Here is a 12,643-nt window from a genome sequence, read left to right as displayed (position 1 = left end):
ATGTCCCGTGTGAGAAACTATACCAGACCTCTGTGTGGTGTCTATTCTTACGGCCGGCAACGGGGCAAGTGGGGTGGGCCCGATTGGTGCTGTACTTAGAAATTTAACCCTCATACATCTGGACGCGTCCCATAATTATTATTAACAGGTTTAAAAACAAAGAAGTTGGGGGGGGAGGGAAGTGTAGGTCAAGTGGGACAGCAGTAAGGGTTTCAATAGAAATCAATACAGATGACCGCCTAAGACAAGGCTGCACAAAAACAGAAAAAAAAAAAGGTCGGCCGTGAGTTTTACCAAACGTACGTAGCAGTTTTATTGTAAACCCTGAGACACAGACCCTGAACGGTTTCTTGTTCAAATCTCTGGAAATACTCCAAGAATAGTGTAAGCTCCATGTCTATACAAAAACACCATGCTACAAAATGTGAGGTGAATTCCAATATTCTTAAAGTAGAACTAAACTTTCAAAAAAAAAAAAAAAAAAACTTGACAAGAGAAGTTTTGACCTGTAGGGTTCCAAGTGTTGAGACCCTCACTGATTGCTCAAACTAAGAATCAGAGGTGAACATCTCATCGCTGGGCTCAAGTAGCTCTTTTTGGGTCTACTCCAAGTGATGTACAGGCTCAACAGAAAGTCTACAGGTCTTCACACCACTCGCTTCAGTCAAGTGCGTCTGCCCTTTAGTTTTAGTGTTCAGTGAGGGTGTCACAGCATCTTCACCACCACTAATCAAAACTTACGGCAAAGTATGTCAAAAGTTTTTGGAAAGTTTAATTACTTTAAAATACAGTAGCGAGTACTTTATTTAGTGCTGGAGAACCTCTGAAAATAAGAAGCGTCATGACAATCACTGCCTGTTGAATGACATGAAGCTCCATCTGATAAAAGATGCAGAAAGGAAGCAATGGAAACAGATACATCCTGGCATAGAGCTAGCTGTCAGTTCAGGCAATGCTCCAGCACAGGTTCTGAATATACAGATAGTACTTACACACTCACGCATATACATGAACACAAGATTGTAAGAACATTCATTTAATGAGACTTCTTTTCAGTTGTAGGTACTTATTTACAGCTTGTAGAATTTTGAACAGCCATAAAACATCATGGATTTCAGCTGAAGAAAAAAAAAAATATAGGAGGGAAGAAAAAAAACAAAGCTTCCTTCTGTAACAAAAATGTGGTGCCATGTTCTTCAGAACTCTTTCCTTAGAAGAAAGTGCAGGATACTGGTAAAAACATGAAACCAAGTAATCTTGTGTGGAAACCCATAGGGTGCTTACACAGTCCGTTATGCACAGTTGATCTCTGAAATACCGTTTAATACTGGAGCATGAAGAGATCAGGTTTTGAAAATAGACAACTCAGTCACAAATCCACAATTCAAAAGGGCAGAAGAAGACATGATGTAAGATTCTATACAGTTTATTTACAGTTTTCTTTTAAAAGAGGATACAGTCTTCTCTCCATTCTGCTGTTCCAGTCAGGTGAAGACAAACAAATAGATGGAGGGAAAAAAAAAAACCTGATTTACCACGATGGAACATGCAACGTTAGGAGCAGCAGCCCAAAGGATCTTAGATAAGTCCTCTTCGTTTCTTGTAGTCCTCCAAGTTCAAAGATCTTCTTGGTGCTCCATCCTTGGCAGGGGGAGTTTTCGAAGAGATAGCAAGGGACTTGGATTCTACAAACAAGCAGATTACAGAATTATTTGTTTCCTCTTATTATAGTCAATGATTTCCATTTGGTGCTATTGGTGTCTATCTTGTCATGATCCACCACAGCTGCTATTTTCATTTTTCTGTGGCTCTGATGAAACAAAAAAAACTGAAATGCAGACACTGGCCAACGTATGACAGTACTGCTCATACAACTAGACACTGTGTGGTATTATTTGTGCACTATATGACAATATACCATATGAGAGGGCACAAATAGGAAGGCACTACTTAAGTTATACTTCAACTTAAGAGTACATGCACATGGTGGTTTCATTTTTGGGCCGAAAAATTGGACAGAAATAGCACCCATTCACTTGATGCACATGGGCTTTTTTTTGTACTTGAATAGTCCGAGTTAAAAATAGCATATGTCAACATGCGGTCTCCCACACATTGGACAGAACATCAATGGGATGTTCGTGTGCTGATCAATGCAATTTGCAGGCACAACTTTTTATTTGTCCATTTACCCCAAGGCCAACTCTAATGGCAGGTTGCATGTTAAAAAGCTGAGAATTTACAATTTCATGGGCATCTAGTAAATAACGTTTACAGCGAGTAATTTTTTATATCAGGCAACAGGAAATTTTCATAGAATAATCTTTGAATAACTCAAAATGGAGTTCCCTTTAGCATAGCCAAACCTGTAGCGGTTTTCTGCTGAATTGCAGTATGATTTCTGGGTGTGGTTTGGACAGGTGAGGCACTCTGAACCTATATACTTCACCAGTACAAGCCCAATAGCCAAAAGCTATTTGCAAATCTAGGTCAAGTCGCATAGATTAAAAAAAAAAATGCTACATGTATCGACACCTTTGAATGGACATGACAGTCATGTTCTCCACAACTTAATGCACAATATACACTCCTTATATACAAACTATTCCATTACCTGAACTAGGGACTTGTAAATCAATTTTAACATCAAAGTCATGCACTTTAAAAAGGTCCTCTGACAGATCACTAGTCGATTTTGGGTTTCCGTCTTTATCTTTGCTTGGATTCTGGAAGGTAAAAATTAAGATGTAAGAAAACGGTTTTCCCTCCTAATATTCTGCACTCTATCCTGGGCACAATAGTTTTAATTGCTTTGCAGATTGAATTTCATTTCTAAGAGGGAAGGTATGTTCTTACTGTTGCAAGGTCTTTAGTAGGATCTGGGTTTCCAGTTGATCCATACTTGGCATTCAGCTGAGCTATGATGGCAGCTTGTACTGCTGGGTCCCTGGACTGCAAATGAAAAACAAAAGGTTAATAACAATTGTAAATATACTTACAGATCTTCATTATACAAAACTTCTCAAAACACCCAATACCACTTCGTTCCTCAGATGTAGGAACTGAGGATACAGCCTTTCCATTTCCCAAAGTCAGAATGTTGCAATTAGGTTTTTACCAAAATAAACTCATTAGATGCTTCAAAACATCATGACAGATAAGGCCTTCAGTTTTTTCTAACTAGATCTCTATTCGTCTGCAACTTAGAGGATCCCGTAAGAGTGACACCTTGTCGAAATACTTACATTAGATACCATAGTTGGTTTGCACTGTCTCCTGGTGAAGGGATCCATCTGCTGCTGCTTCATACTTTGACTCTCAGCCTAAAAAAAAATTGCATAGATCCATTTTACCATCAACAAAAACCCAAATACAACAGTAGCCTCTGTGACTACAGGGCTTTAGACTTGTAAAAGTTTCTGCACGGTGATCATCAATAAGAGATGAATGTTTAGAATTTCATGGGTTTTTTTTGTTTGGACACTCCCAATATGCAAAAGATCCCACTTTACTAGATCCCATTTTTTTCAACGTAACCCTTTCTAATTAAGTGTTGGACCTTGTCCAACATTGAGACTTTTCTCCATAGCCCCCATGCCAGGCAATGTCCAACACGTTCCTAACACTATGCAGGAGAGAGGTCTATCATCAGAACTCTGATGATGGACATCTCTCTTGTACAGTGTAATATATATAATTTTATATTATATAGTATAGGTATAATATACATATGTAATCTACATATTAACTCGTGTTTCATTTTCAAACAAATTGCTAATAAAATCAGCATGATGGATCATTGTTGTGTGTTTCCGTTCAGTAATTCCAAGGAATCTACAATGCGCTTTCCCACCCAAAATTAATACGAGTTGCAGAGTCTCCGGGTGGCAGGGAAATTGGATTGGAAAGGGTTAAAATGTGTCATCCCACCCCAACAGCTCATGGTCTATTAACAGGTTAGGGAAAAACTAGCTGATTGGTGGGGGTCTAACTACCAGGTTTCCTAACAATCCAGAGAATACAGCTACAGCATAGGCAACGGAGGACATGCACCCGTGGTCTCATCACTTCAATGGTATTTCTGAAGATAGCTGAGCCTTCACTTTTCTATCACCAGTAGTTCCTTTGAAGTGAATGGAGATGCACATCCTCAACTGCCCATACTTTGGGACTCACTGGGGCTGCATTCTCGGGATCATTGAGAGACCTAATAATTAAATACCCATCAATCAGCAAGTTATCCCATGGCATACTCTTGCTGCGATGGGAATGCCCCTTTAATGATCTCAATTTCACACATTCCACTAATACAACTCTGCTAACTAAGGACACCGTTTATACGAGATAATGTCAGAAGTCAGCAGTCCACTAATGTTTATAGTGTAGAAGGGGAACTCACCACTAAGGCTTTCTCAGATTCCACTATGTTCCATTCTCTGTTCCTCTGATTAATGTAGCTGGAAAAAGGAAGATGCAATTACCAGGTTAAATACCATTAACAATTCACAGTAGACAGAAAGTCCAGTAGACATTAAATACCATTAAGAATTTCTTACATATGACTCTACAGTCAGTATGTAAAGCAACAATATTCCAATACTCACCCCTAATTACCTTCACATGATTTTGTGGTACACAAACTAGATTTTTGTAAGATCTTACCGTAAAATCTCTCTCGTCCTGTTCATTGGGGGGAGGGGCAGCAAGACCTCGGGATGACACGCAGACAGGGGCTGGCCAGAGCCATATACTAGGTGCGGTCTCGCTATAGTACGAGCTTTACTTCCAGCAGAGATTATCTCCTTTTACGAACATTGCTCAGACTGGCTGTAGCCGACACCTGTGGTACCTTCCATATGGAAAGAGTACTTGCACAGGGATTCTCTGGACTCCATCGCTCCTCATCTCAGCTCTGCACCAGGTTGAGCATTCGCTTGCGGCTAGCACCCTGGTTGCCCCTCCTGCAGTTCCCTGCAGGCAGCCTTAGCGCAATTGCCGATTCCAGGATGACACATGGACAGGGGACACTTATTTTTCTAATAATTCTTAAATGCATTGGATGTTCAGGATTGTACCAACGTATAGTATATTGAATAAAGCCTAAGTTAAAGGCGTTGTCCTGCGAAAGCAAGTGGGGTTATACACTTCTGTATGGCCATATTAATGCACTTTGTAATATACATCGTGCATTAAACATGAGCCATACAGAAGTTATTCACTTACCCACTCCGTTGCTGGCGTCCCCGTCTCCATGGAGCCGACTAATTTCGGTGTCTTCTTGCTTCTTTAGACGCGCTTGCGCAGTCCGGTCTTCTGCTGTGTGCTCGCGCCGGAGAGCTGGTCTGCGCGTCGTCATCGTAGCTCCGCCCCGTCACGTAGTGCCGACCAGCCAATCAGGTGGCTGTAATCGGCAGTGGAACGCAAGGAAGGAGAAGACCCGCGGTGCACCATGGGAGAAAACCGCGGTGCACTATGGGAGAAAACCGCGGTGCACCATGGGAAAGGACCGGCGGCCATCTTTAAAAGAAGAAAAGATGCTGCGCGAACGGGGAAGCAGGTAAGTGATTTTTTAAAAAAAATAACTAACGGAATTGATTTTAACGGGGCAGAATGCGGGGGTAAGTTTAAAAAAAAAATTTGGATTTCGCCGCGGGACAACCCCTTTAATATTATGTGGTGTTGAACATCTTATTAATTACTGTTGTGAAAAGCATCATATGAAGTTTTCGGTCTCTGCTATGCGTGCACACGCGCAGTCTCCCAGTGTTACTGCTGTATACTAATGGTTGCTCTAAGCATGGAACGCATGGTGGAACGCATGCATATGCGCCGATAAATATTCAAGCCATAGTATCGCGACGGTTTGTGGCGATCACGTGATGGCGCGGTGCACTATGGGATACCACACATGCGCAGTACGGATGTTAGGACGCAAGGAGGCGGACGCCATGACAATACCGGGTCCAGATGTAAACTATGAGAATTGGCGACACCCAAATGAATGGTATGCTCTGATTTGTGCACACATTAAGCTAGATGTGTATATATGTGCATATAAATATAATTTTTTTATACTTGAAAAAGACTCCCTGGAGTCGAAACGTTGTATGTGGACTGCAGAGGAATCAACAACAGGTTTTTTACTGCACCTTTTATGCTGTCACCGCTGCCTTAATCTTACATGGACAGGGGTCAGTCAGAGCCACATATTATGTGTGCTCTTGCTACAGTATGACATTTACATCCAGCAGAGAATATCTTGCACCTAGTATATGGCTCTGGCTGGCCCCTGTGAGCATGTCATCCCAAGTTCTTGCTGTGTCCCCAATGATACAGACGAGAAATATCTATCTCTATCCATCTATCCATCCATCCATCTACACCATCTCCCAAACTTCACAAGTAAACTTGACTCAGTTATCAGTTGAGGACGCTGGGCAGAAATTCAAAAATCCATGGCAACTAGGCAATAATGCCCACATTGAAACAAATGGATGGACCAATCTGATACACGACCAGAACAAGCAAGCAGAGTACAACTCACTCTTTGTTGTTGGCTCTCTGCAATAACTAAGGGTGAATTCACACAACACAAATTTGTCACTGAATTTTTTTTCAAGTGTCCCTGCAAGTGGCCTACAGAAATCCAAGAAATCCCATATTTGAGGTATGTCTGCCGCTTGTGAATATCCCTTTAAGGTGAAAACCCCTCTTGTTTGGTTTCTGCAAACGATGGCACCATTGAAAGAGGCAATCATCTTTTGCTATAGCACACGACTGTTACATTCTACACAAATGCTATATCCAAAGGCTGATTTACACGCAACGATTATTGCTCAATATTCCCTGATAGCAGGGACCGCATGCTGTGTTCTCCACGGGGCAGCCCTGATAACATTGTTTCAGCTGCTGTCCTGCTGGAGAACAATGGAACTGTAAGCAGATAACAGACCTCCAGCTGTTATCTGCTTACAGCAAAGGGAGGCTCATTTGTACACAAATTAAGCCAATAAGCTACTAAGTAGCTACTTAGCAGTTTATATAAAATGATCGCTCAAAACGGGCATTCAAGCTATCTTTTGAAGGAATTTTGAGTGATCATCTTTGCGTGTAAAAGGGCCTTAGGGTGGCTCTTGTGTAAAGAACACAGATCACTTTATTTACTGACAAGAATTTTCTATTCAGTGTCCAAAAAATGCAATTCAAAGTTGTTAGACGGGAATACAATAGATAAGATGCATCAATGCTGTTTAACAAAAAAAGCAGACTTTCGACTCATAACAAGACTGTCAAACAACCAAATACTGAATTAACTGGAGATCTACTCATCCCATACCTAATGGCAGAAATATTCTTTGTCCGTTGACGATCCAAAGCTTCGGCCCTCTCTTCCAATTCATTCAGCTGGTCCTGAATCTGTTTTGCCCGCTCCTGCTCTCCAGCTTCTTCGGCCATAGCCTAAAATGATGTTAAGCAGTAAAGTGACCAGAGTTATATATATTTGTAGACAGAAGATAGGAATCAATTCATGAAGCATGCTGGGCTTGATGGTTGGAAGTCCTCTATAACACACAGATGTAGCTCTCTAATACATTCAATTTAGCATGATCTTCAATATATAGCAGAAGCATACATGGAAGACATCTGAGGTAAGCAGCAGGTAACGGAGCTGCAGTAATCTGACAGATCCCAAGTTCTTAGTTTTGTATATGTGACCTCTTTCAGAAGTCTGAATACTAAGTGATAGTTTATACCTTATCTTTCAGAAGCTGGGTCTTTTTCATGGCATAATTGGGCGGAGCTTTCCTGAACCGTTCCTTTTCCTTTACAATCTACAAAACAGAAAAAAAAGGTTAGTCATAAATAAGATTTGGTAAAGTAAAACTCACATTAAACGACAGCTGGAAACATTGAATATTTCAGTATTGGGAGCATCGAGTCCTATGATTGAAGATGCCATTGGTCATATAAACAGAAGAGCAAACAGTAGCGTTTCCCCCGAAATTCTCACACATAGGCTGAAACGATTTAAAATTAGGTGAAAAATTGGTCTATGCATCAATAAGAGGCAGGTGGCTGCTGAATGAAACCTTAAAAGGGGAAGTCCAGAATAATTCCCTCAGTGAATCCATTGCAAGATCTGCAGGTGTATGCTGTCGCAGATTTGGCCACAGATTTCATCTTATGAACTGCAAAGTGTTAAATCTGTGGCTTTTCTGCAACATGAGCAGCATGCTGTGGATTTGAAAACCTGCATGATCTCATACTTTCATGATTCACTCCACTCTGTGTTTTGAAAAGCAGTGCACTGTAGATCACCATAGATTTGCAGTCCTCCACCTTTAGTCCAGACATAAAACGGTACCCTTCACAACCAAATTTTATTGCTCCAAATGATCTGAAAAAATGGGGACAGGTCCACTCTCCTCTAAACCCGAATGGCAGCAAAAGGAAAAATAAACTATATAGAGCAGTTTGGCTAGGAGTGATCAAATAATACACTGAAGCCATAGTTTTTCAGACCAGTGTAGACGTGAGGGCAGTGCTCCCTTCCACACCCCCGTGTCAGCAAGGATTTTTTCTTCTCTTAACCAAAAGGAATTGCCATGTATATCAATTTATACAGGAGGAGGTTATATTACTTACCTCTTCAATGTCCTGGTCATTGAACTTGTAGTTCATGGCCTCTTTAATAGTTACTTCTTTTTTGTTGATCTCATCCAATGTGGGGAGCTGCATGCTCGCTGAGAACATCTACAAAACCAGGTGTGGAACGTTTAGAATTCCAGGTTAATAAGGAAGCTAAAATCAATTACAATGGACAGTTGTCTATTCTATTCCATTGTTAACTGTATTGCTATGAACAGAATGGGATTAAAGGAGATGTCCCGCGCCGAAACGGGTTTTTTTTTTTTTTAAACCCCCCCCCCGTTCGGCGCGAGACAACCCCGATGCAGGGGTTAAAAAAACCACCCGCACAGCGCTTACCTGAATCCCGGCGGTCCGGTGACTTCAATACTTACCGCTGAAGATGGCCGCCGGGATCTTCTACCTTCGTGGACCGCAGCTCTTCTGTGCGGTCCACTGCCGATTCCAGCCTCCTGATTGGCTGGAATCGGCACGTGACGGGGCGGAGCTACACGGAGCCGCTCTCTGGCACGAGCGGCTCCATAGAAGACTGCTGAAGACCCGGACTGCGCAAGCGCGGCTAATTTGGCCATCGGAGGCCAAAAATTAGTCGGCTCCATGGGAACGAGGACGCCAGCAACGGAGCAGGTAAGTAAAAAACTTTTTATAACTTCTGTATGGCTCATAATTAATGCACAATGTACATTACAAAGTGCATTATTATGGCCATACAGAAGTGTATAGACCCACTTGCTGCCTCGGGACATCTCCTTTAAATAAACTAAACTAATAGGCCAGTTACACAGGACGATTATCACTCAAAAGAATTTGAGTGATAACCGGTCGGTGTACATGCACAAAAGTCGCCCTCTATTTGTTCACAGGTTTTTATAGCGGACATTCAGTCAGCTTAAAAACCATCGCTGGATCACAGGCTTGTCGATCAGTGTAAACGCTCCTTGCTCAGCACTTCACATAGAAGTACTGAATCAGAAGCCCGCGATCCATAGGTGAAGTCTGTCAGTGTTAATGCTCTGCACGAGCGCTAGCGACCTTAGCAGTAACGTCAGCGCTGGTGCAGTCATTTACTGGATTGTCGGCCCGTGTAGAAGGGCAACTAGGGTCCTTTTAGATAGGATGATTAGCAGGCGCTAATCAGTCATCCCAGTGATTACAGCTCCTGCCCTTTCATACAGGAGTAATGATTGTCTAGTGAAAGGAGGTGGAGCGCACAGGAGATGGCTTCTGGCCACTTCCATTCACAGTAAACAGGCAGTTGTTCATGTATGGACGACCCCCTGGTTACATAGATCGATCATCTGGTTTTTAAGCTTGCGCACAAACCAGTGATAATCCATTTGCTTAATCGTTTGTTTTTCAGTTCCTGGCAGTATTTACACTTAATGATCATTCAAATTCGAATGATCCAGCGAGAATATAAACAATAATTGTTACGTGTAAAAGGACCTTTAGACACTAATATATATATATTTATTTTTTATTTTTTTTAAATAACATAATATACTTACAGCTTCCTTCCACTTCATGAATTCACTTTCAGTGAACTCCTGGTTGGACACAAATTCTAAGCGAAATACTCTCTGGTCACTCCCATGTCTGAAGTAAATGAAAATGGATGTAAGCAAAAGTCCTTTTACTGATATTTGCTATAGAAAAATGACATGATTCACATCCAGAGATGCATTACCTGAGCTGCAGACCTTTATTTGTCCTTGTGCTGCCCAACTGGTACACTTTTGCAGTTTCCACTACGCCAGTAATTTCGGCTACCTGAAAAAGAAAGCATGAAATGGTTACATTCTGCAAAATCTAACAAAGAAATGTAATATCACATTGTAGGACAACAGCCTTTTAAAGGCTCTGTCATAGGCAACATTTCCCATAGCTCAGACACACTTACCCTGTACACAGGTTTGCTGTTGTGATTGCCAATACCAATTCGTACAAAGCATCCAGATACAGTCTTGGCGAAAAAGGGCATGTGGCACCAACGTTCCAGCTTATGACGCGATAGGCGAACTTTATTAAGTTCTTCCGGTAAGGAAACAGGCAAAGACTTTGGTGGAATTTCTTCTGTTCTATAGGAAAAGATAAAAAAAGCTCAAAATTTAATATCCATCCAGTTTTTAAGCTTTATTTCTACTAAAATCATACTATTGCAATAACCACGGCTACAGATGGCAACTATGGGAGATAGCAGATGACATTCACTACTGTCAGCCCACCCAATTCTCACTGCAGCACTTTTTACTCCAAGTATACACTTTTTTGCAATATAAAACAGAGCTCTGGTTCTGAAATCAAGAACATCTACAAATGACAGCGGAGGCTTCCCTGATCAGCTGCTGAATTACTGTAATGTACATTATTTATAAAAGGAATGGATAACATACTCCATCTCTTCATCAGAGGAGGAGGAAGATCTAGAGGAACGATCACTCTTTTCACTAGACTTCTCATCTTCTTCCTCTTCTTCATCATCAGAGTAAACTTCACTTGTCTTTAGAGGCTGCTTACGAGCAATAAGTTCAGCTTTATAAAAAAAAAATAAGAAAAAAGAATGAAATGGAATTTAGTCAATAGTAAAAAAAAGTTTAAGTAATTTACTAGTCATCTCAATTCAGTGTCTATGTCCACATAATACTGAGACGTGTTGTCTCACACAGAGACCCTATAGCAAAATTTCATAGAACAGTACATTTAACTGATTTGTCAGATACCAGGTAGACACTAAAGATACTGATCGATGAAGATGGGAGAGGAGGGGGACACACACACAAAATAGACACTAAGAATACTGATCGATGAAGATGGGCAATACACACAAACTACCAAAAGAAAAAAAGTTATTAATGTAATACCAGTCTTGTTCTTTCTCTTCTCTCGCTCTGCTCGCAGCTCCTCCATAGCTTGGGATTTCTTGTCCAATTTTTCATCTCTCTTGGAGCGTCTCTCCTTGTTATGGGAGGTAACCTTCAATAAAGAAAAGAAGTCACTTACTGGAGGAACCTTAATCTCCATTAGAGGGTCTCTGTCTAAGAGCATTCACCTCTACTGAGAACTACCATGGTGGACCCCATTTTTTTCAACATCTCTGTTTTGAGAAATTGTACCAAGCAGAGTATGAGCATGCATTCTGCTTCTCCATACAACTCTACAGTAGATACAGGAACTACTGCATTTAAGTGCCATATGGTACCGCCTGTTCTGCCATCTCTCAACCGATTTAACCCCTTAAAGGCAGAGTATTTCCGTTCTAAAGGATTAGATTACTTAGCGATTTTACACATGTGGTGGTTTAATGGTTTTATCTTTTTCCCTTCAGCTACCAAAATAGTTTTTTCGTGACATACAGGGAATTATTTATTTATTTTTTAAATACCCTCTTGCACTGAAATTTTTTTGCCATTTTTTCATATTATAAGGCGGAATGTGTACAAAAAAAAGAACATATATTATACACACACAAAATAAAATGTGTATAGGAATAGGTTTGACATTTTGTTTCGAATGTTACGATATATAATTTGTACATTTTCAGATAACAGAAGATGGATAAGGTGACGGTTGGCGTGGGCAATTAGTCGGTTTCATTTTTTTGTTATTGTATTTATTTTTTCCCTTTAACATCTATGTCCTCTATTGTATAATATAAGACATCTGAGGGACATTCACAATGTGATTTTCTTACTTCAGGTTTATTGTAAATGGGGAATCTCTAGGAGCAGGGAAAACATTCTTCCTACAGTGACACTCACTGCGAGAGCTGGTCTGGCATCTGCCAAGATCTTACAGCTCTGACATGCCGGGAGGTCGCCAGTAATCACCGGGTCCCATATAGGAAACTGTACTGCCATTTCCTGCATTTGGTATATAGCGCTCATTGTAGCCTCTAAATAAAGCGCAGGACCGATCGCCATTTAATCATATCGCTTGGTCCTTAACGGGTTAAACTTTTAGTAGACAATGGAGTCAGGAGCCAATTCCCCCTTTC

General features: G+C 41.0%; 1 protein-coding gene across 1 annotated transcript in view; it reads right to left on the bottom strand.

The window, feature by feature from the left end:
• Positions 1 to 1,020: 1,020 nt before the first annotated feature.
• RTF1 (RTF1 homolog, Paf1/RNA polymerase II complex component) overlaps positions 1,021 to 12,643 on the bottom strand; it is a 28,392-nt gene continuing 16,769 nt past the window's right edge. The window contains exons 6-18 of the mRNA XM_066608536.1: positions 11,511 to 11,622; positions 11,043 to 11,181; positions 10,550 to 10,727; positions 10,337 to 10,419; positions 10,158 to 10,245; positions 8,647 to 8,754; positions 7,755 to 7,832; positions 7,337 to 7,458; positions 4,400 to 4,457; positions 3,246 to 3,323; positions 2,857 to 2,952; positions 2,615 to 2,726; positions 1,021 to 1,685 (exon numbers count right to left, since the gene is read on the bottom strand). Of these exons, the coding sequence (XP_066464633.1) occupies positions 1,579 to 1,685; positions 2,615 to 2,726; positions 2,857 to 2,952; positions 3,246 to 3,323; positions 4,400 to 4,457; positions 7,337 to 7,458; positions 7,755 to 7,832; positions 8,647 to 8,754; positions 10,158 to 10,245; positions 10,337 to 10,419; positions 10,550 to 10,727; positions 11,043 to 11,181; positions 11,511 to 11,622 (1,359 nt within the window). The 3' untranslated portion in view covers positions 1,021 to 1,578. The remainder of the gene's footprint in view (positions 1,686 to 2,614; positions 2,727 to 2,856; positions 2,953 to 3,245; positions 3,324 to 4,399; positions 4,458 to 7,336; positions 7,459 to 7,754; positions 7,833 to 8,646; positions 8,755 to 10,157; positions 10,246 to 10,336; positions 10,420 to 10,549; positions 10,728 to 11,042; positions 11,182 to 11,510; positions 11,623 to 12,643) is intronic.

The sequence above is a fragment of the Eleutherodactylus coqui genome, chromosome 6 (genome assembly GCF_035609145.1).
Source record: "Eleutherodactylus coqui strain aEleCoq1 chromosome 6, aEleCoq1.hap1, whole genome shotgun sequence".
NCBI classification, from domain to species: Eukaryota; Metazoa; Chordata; class Amphibia; order Anura; family Eleutherodactylidae; genus Eleutherodactylus; species Eleutherodactylus coqui.
Note: the sequence above shows the minus strand (reverse complement) of the source record. Positions and strands in the feature narration are given on the sequence as shown.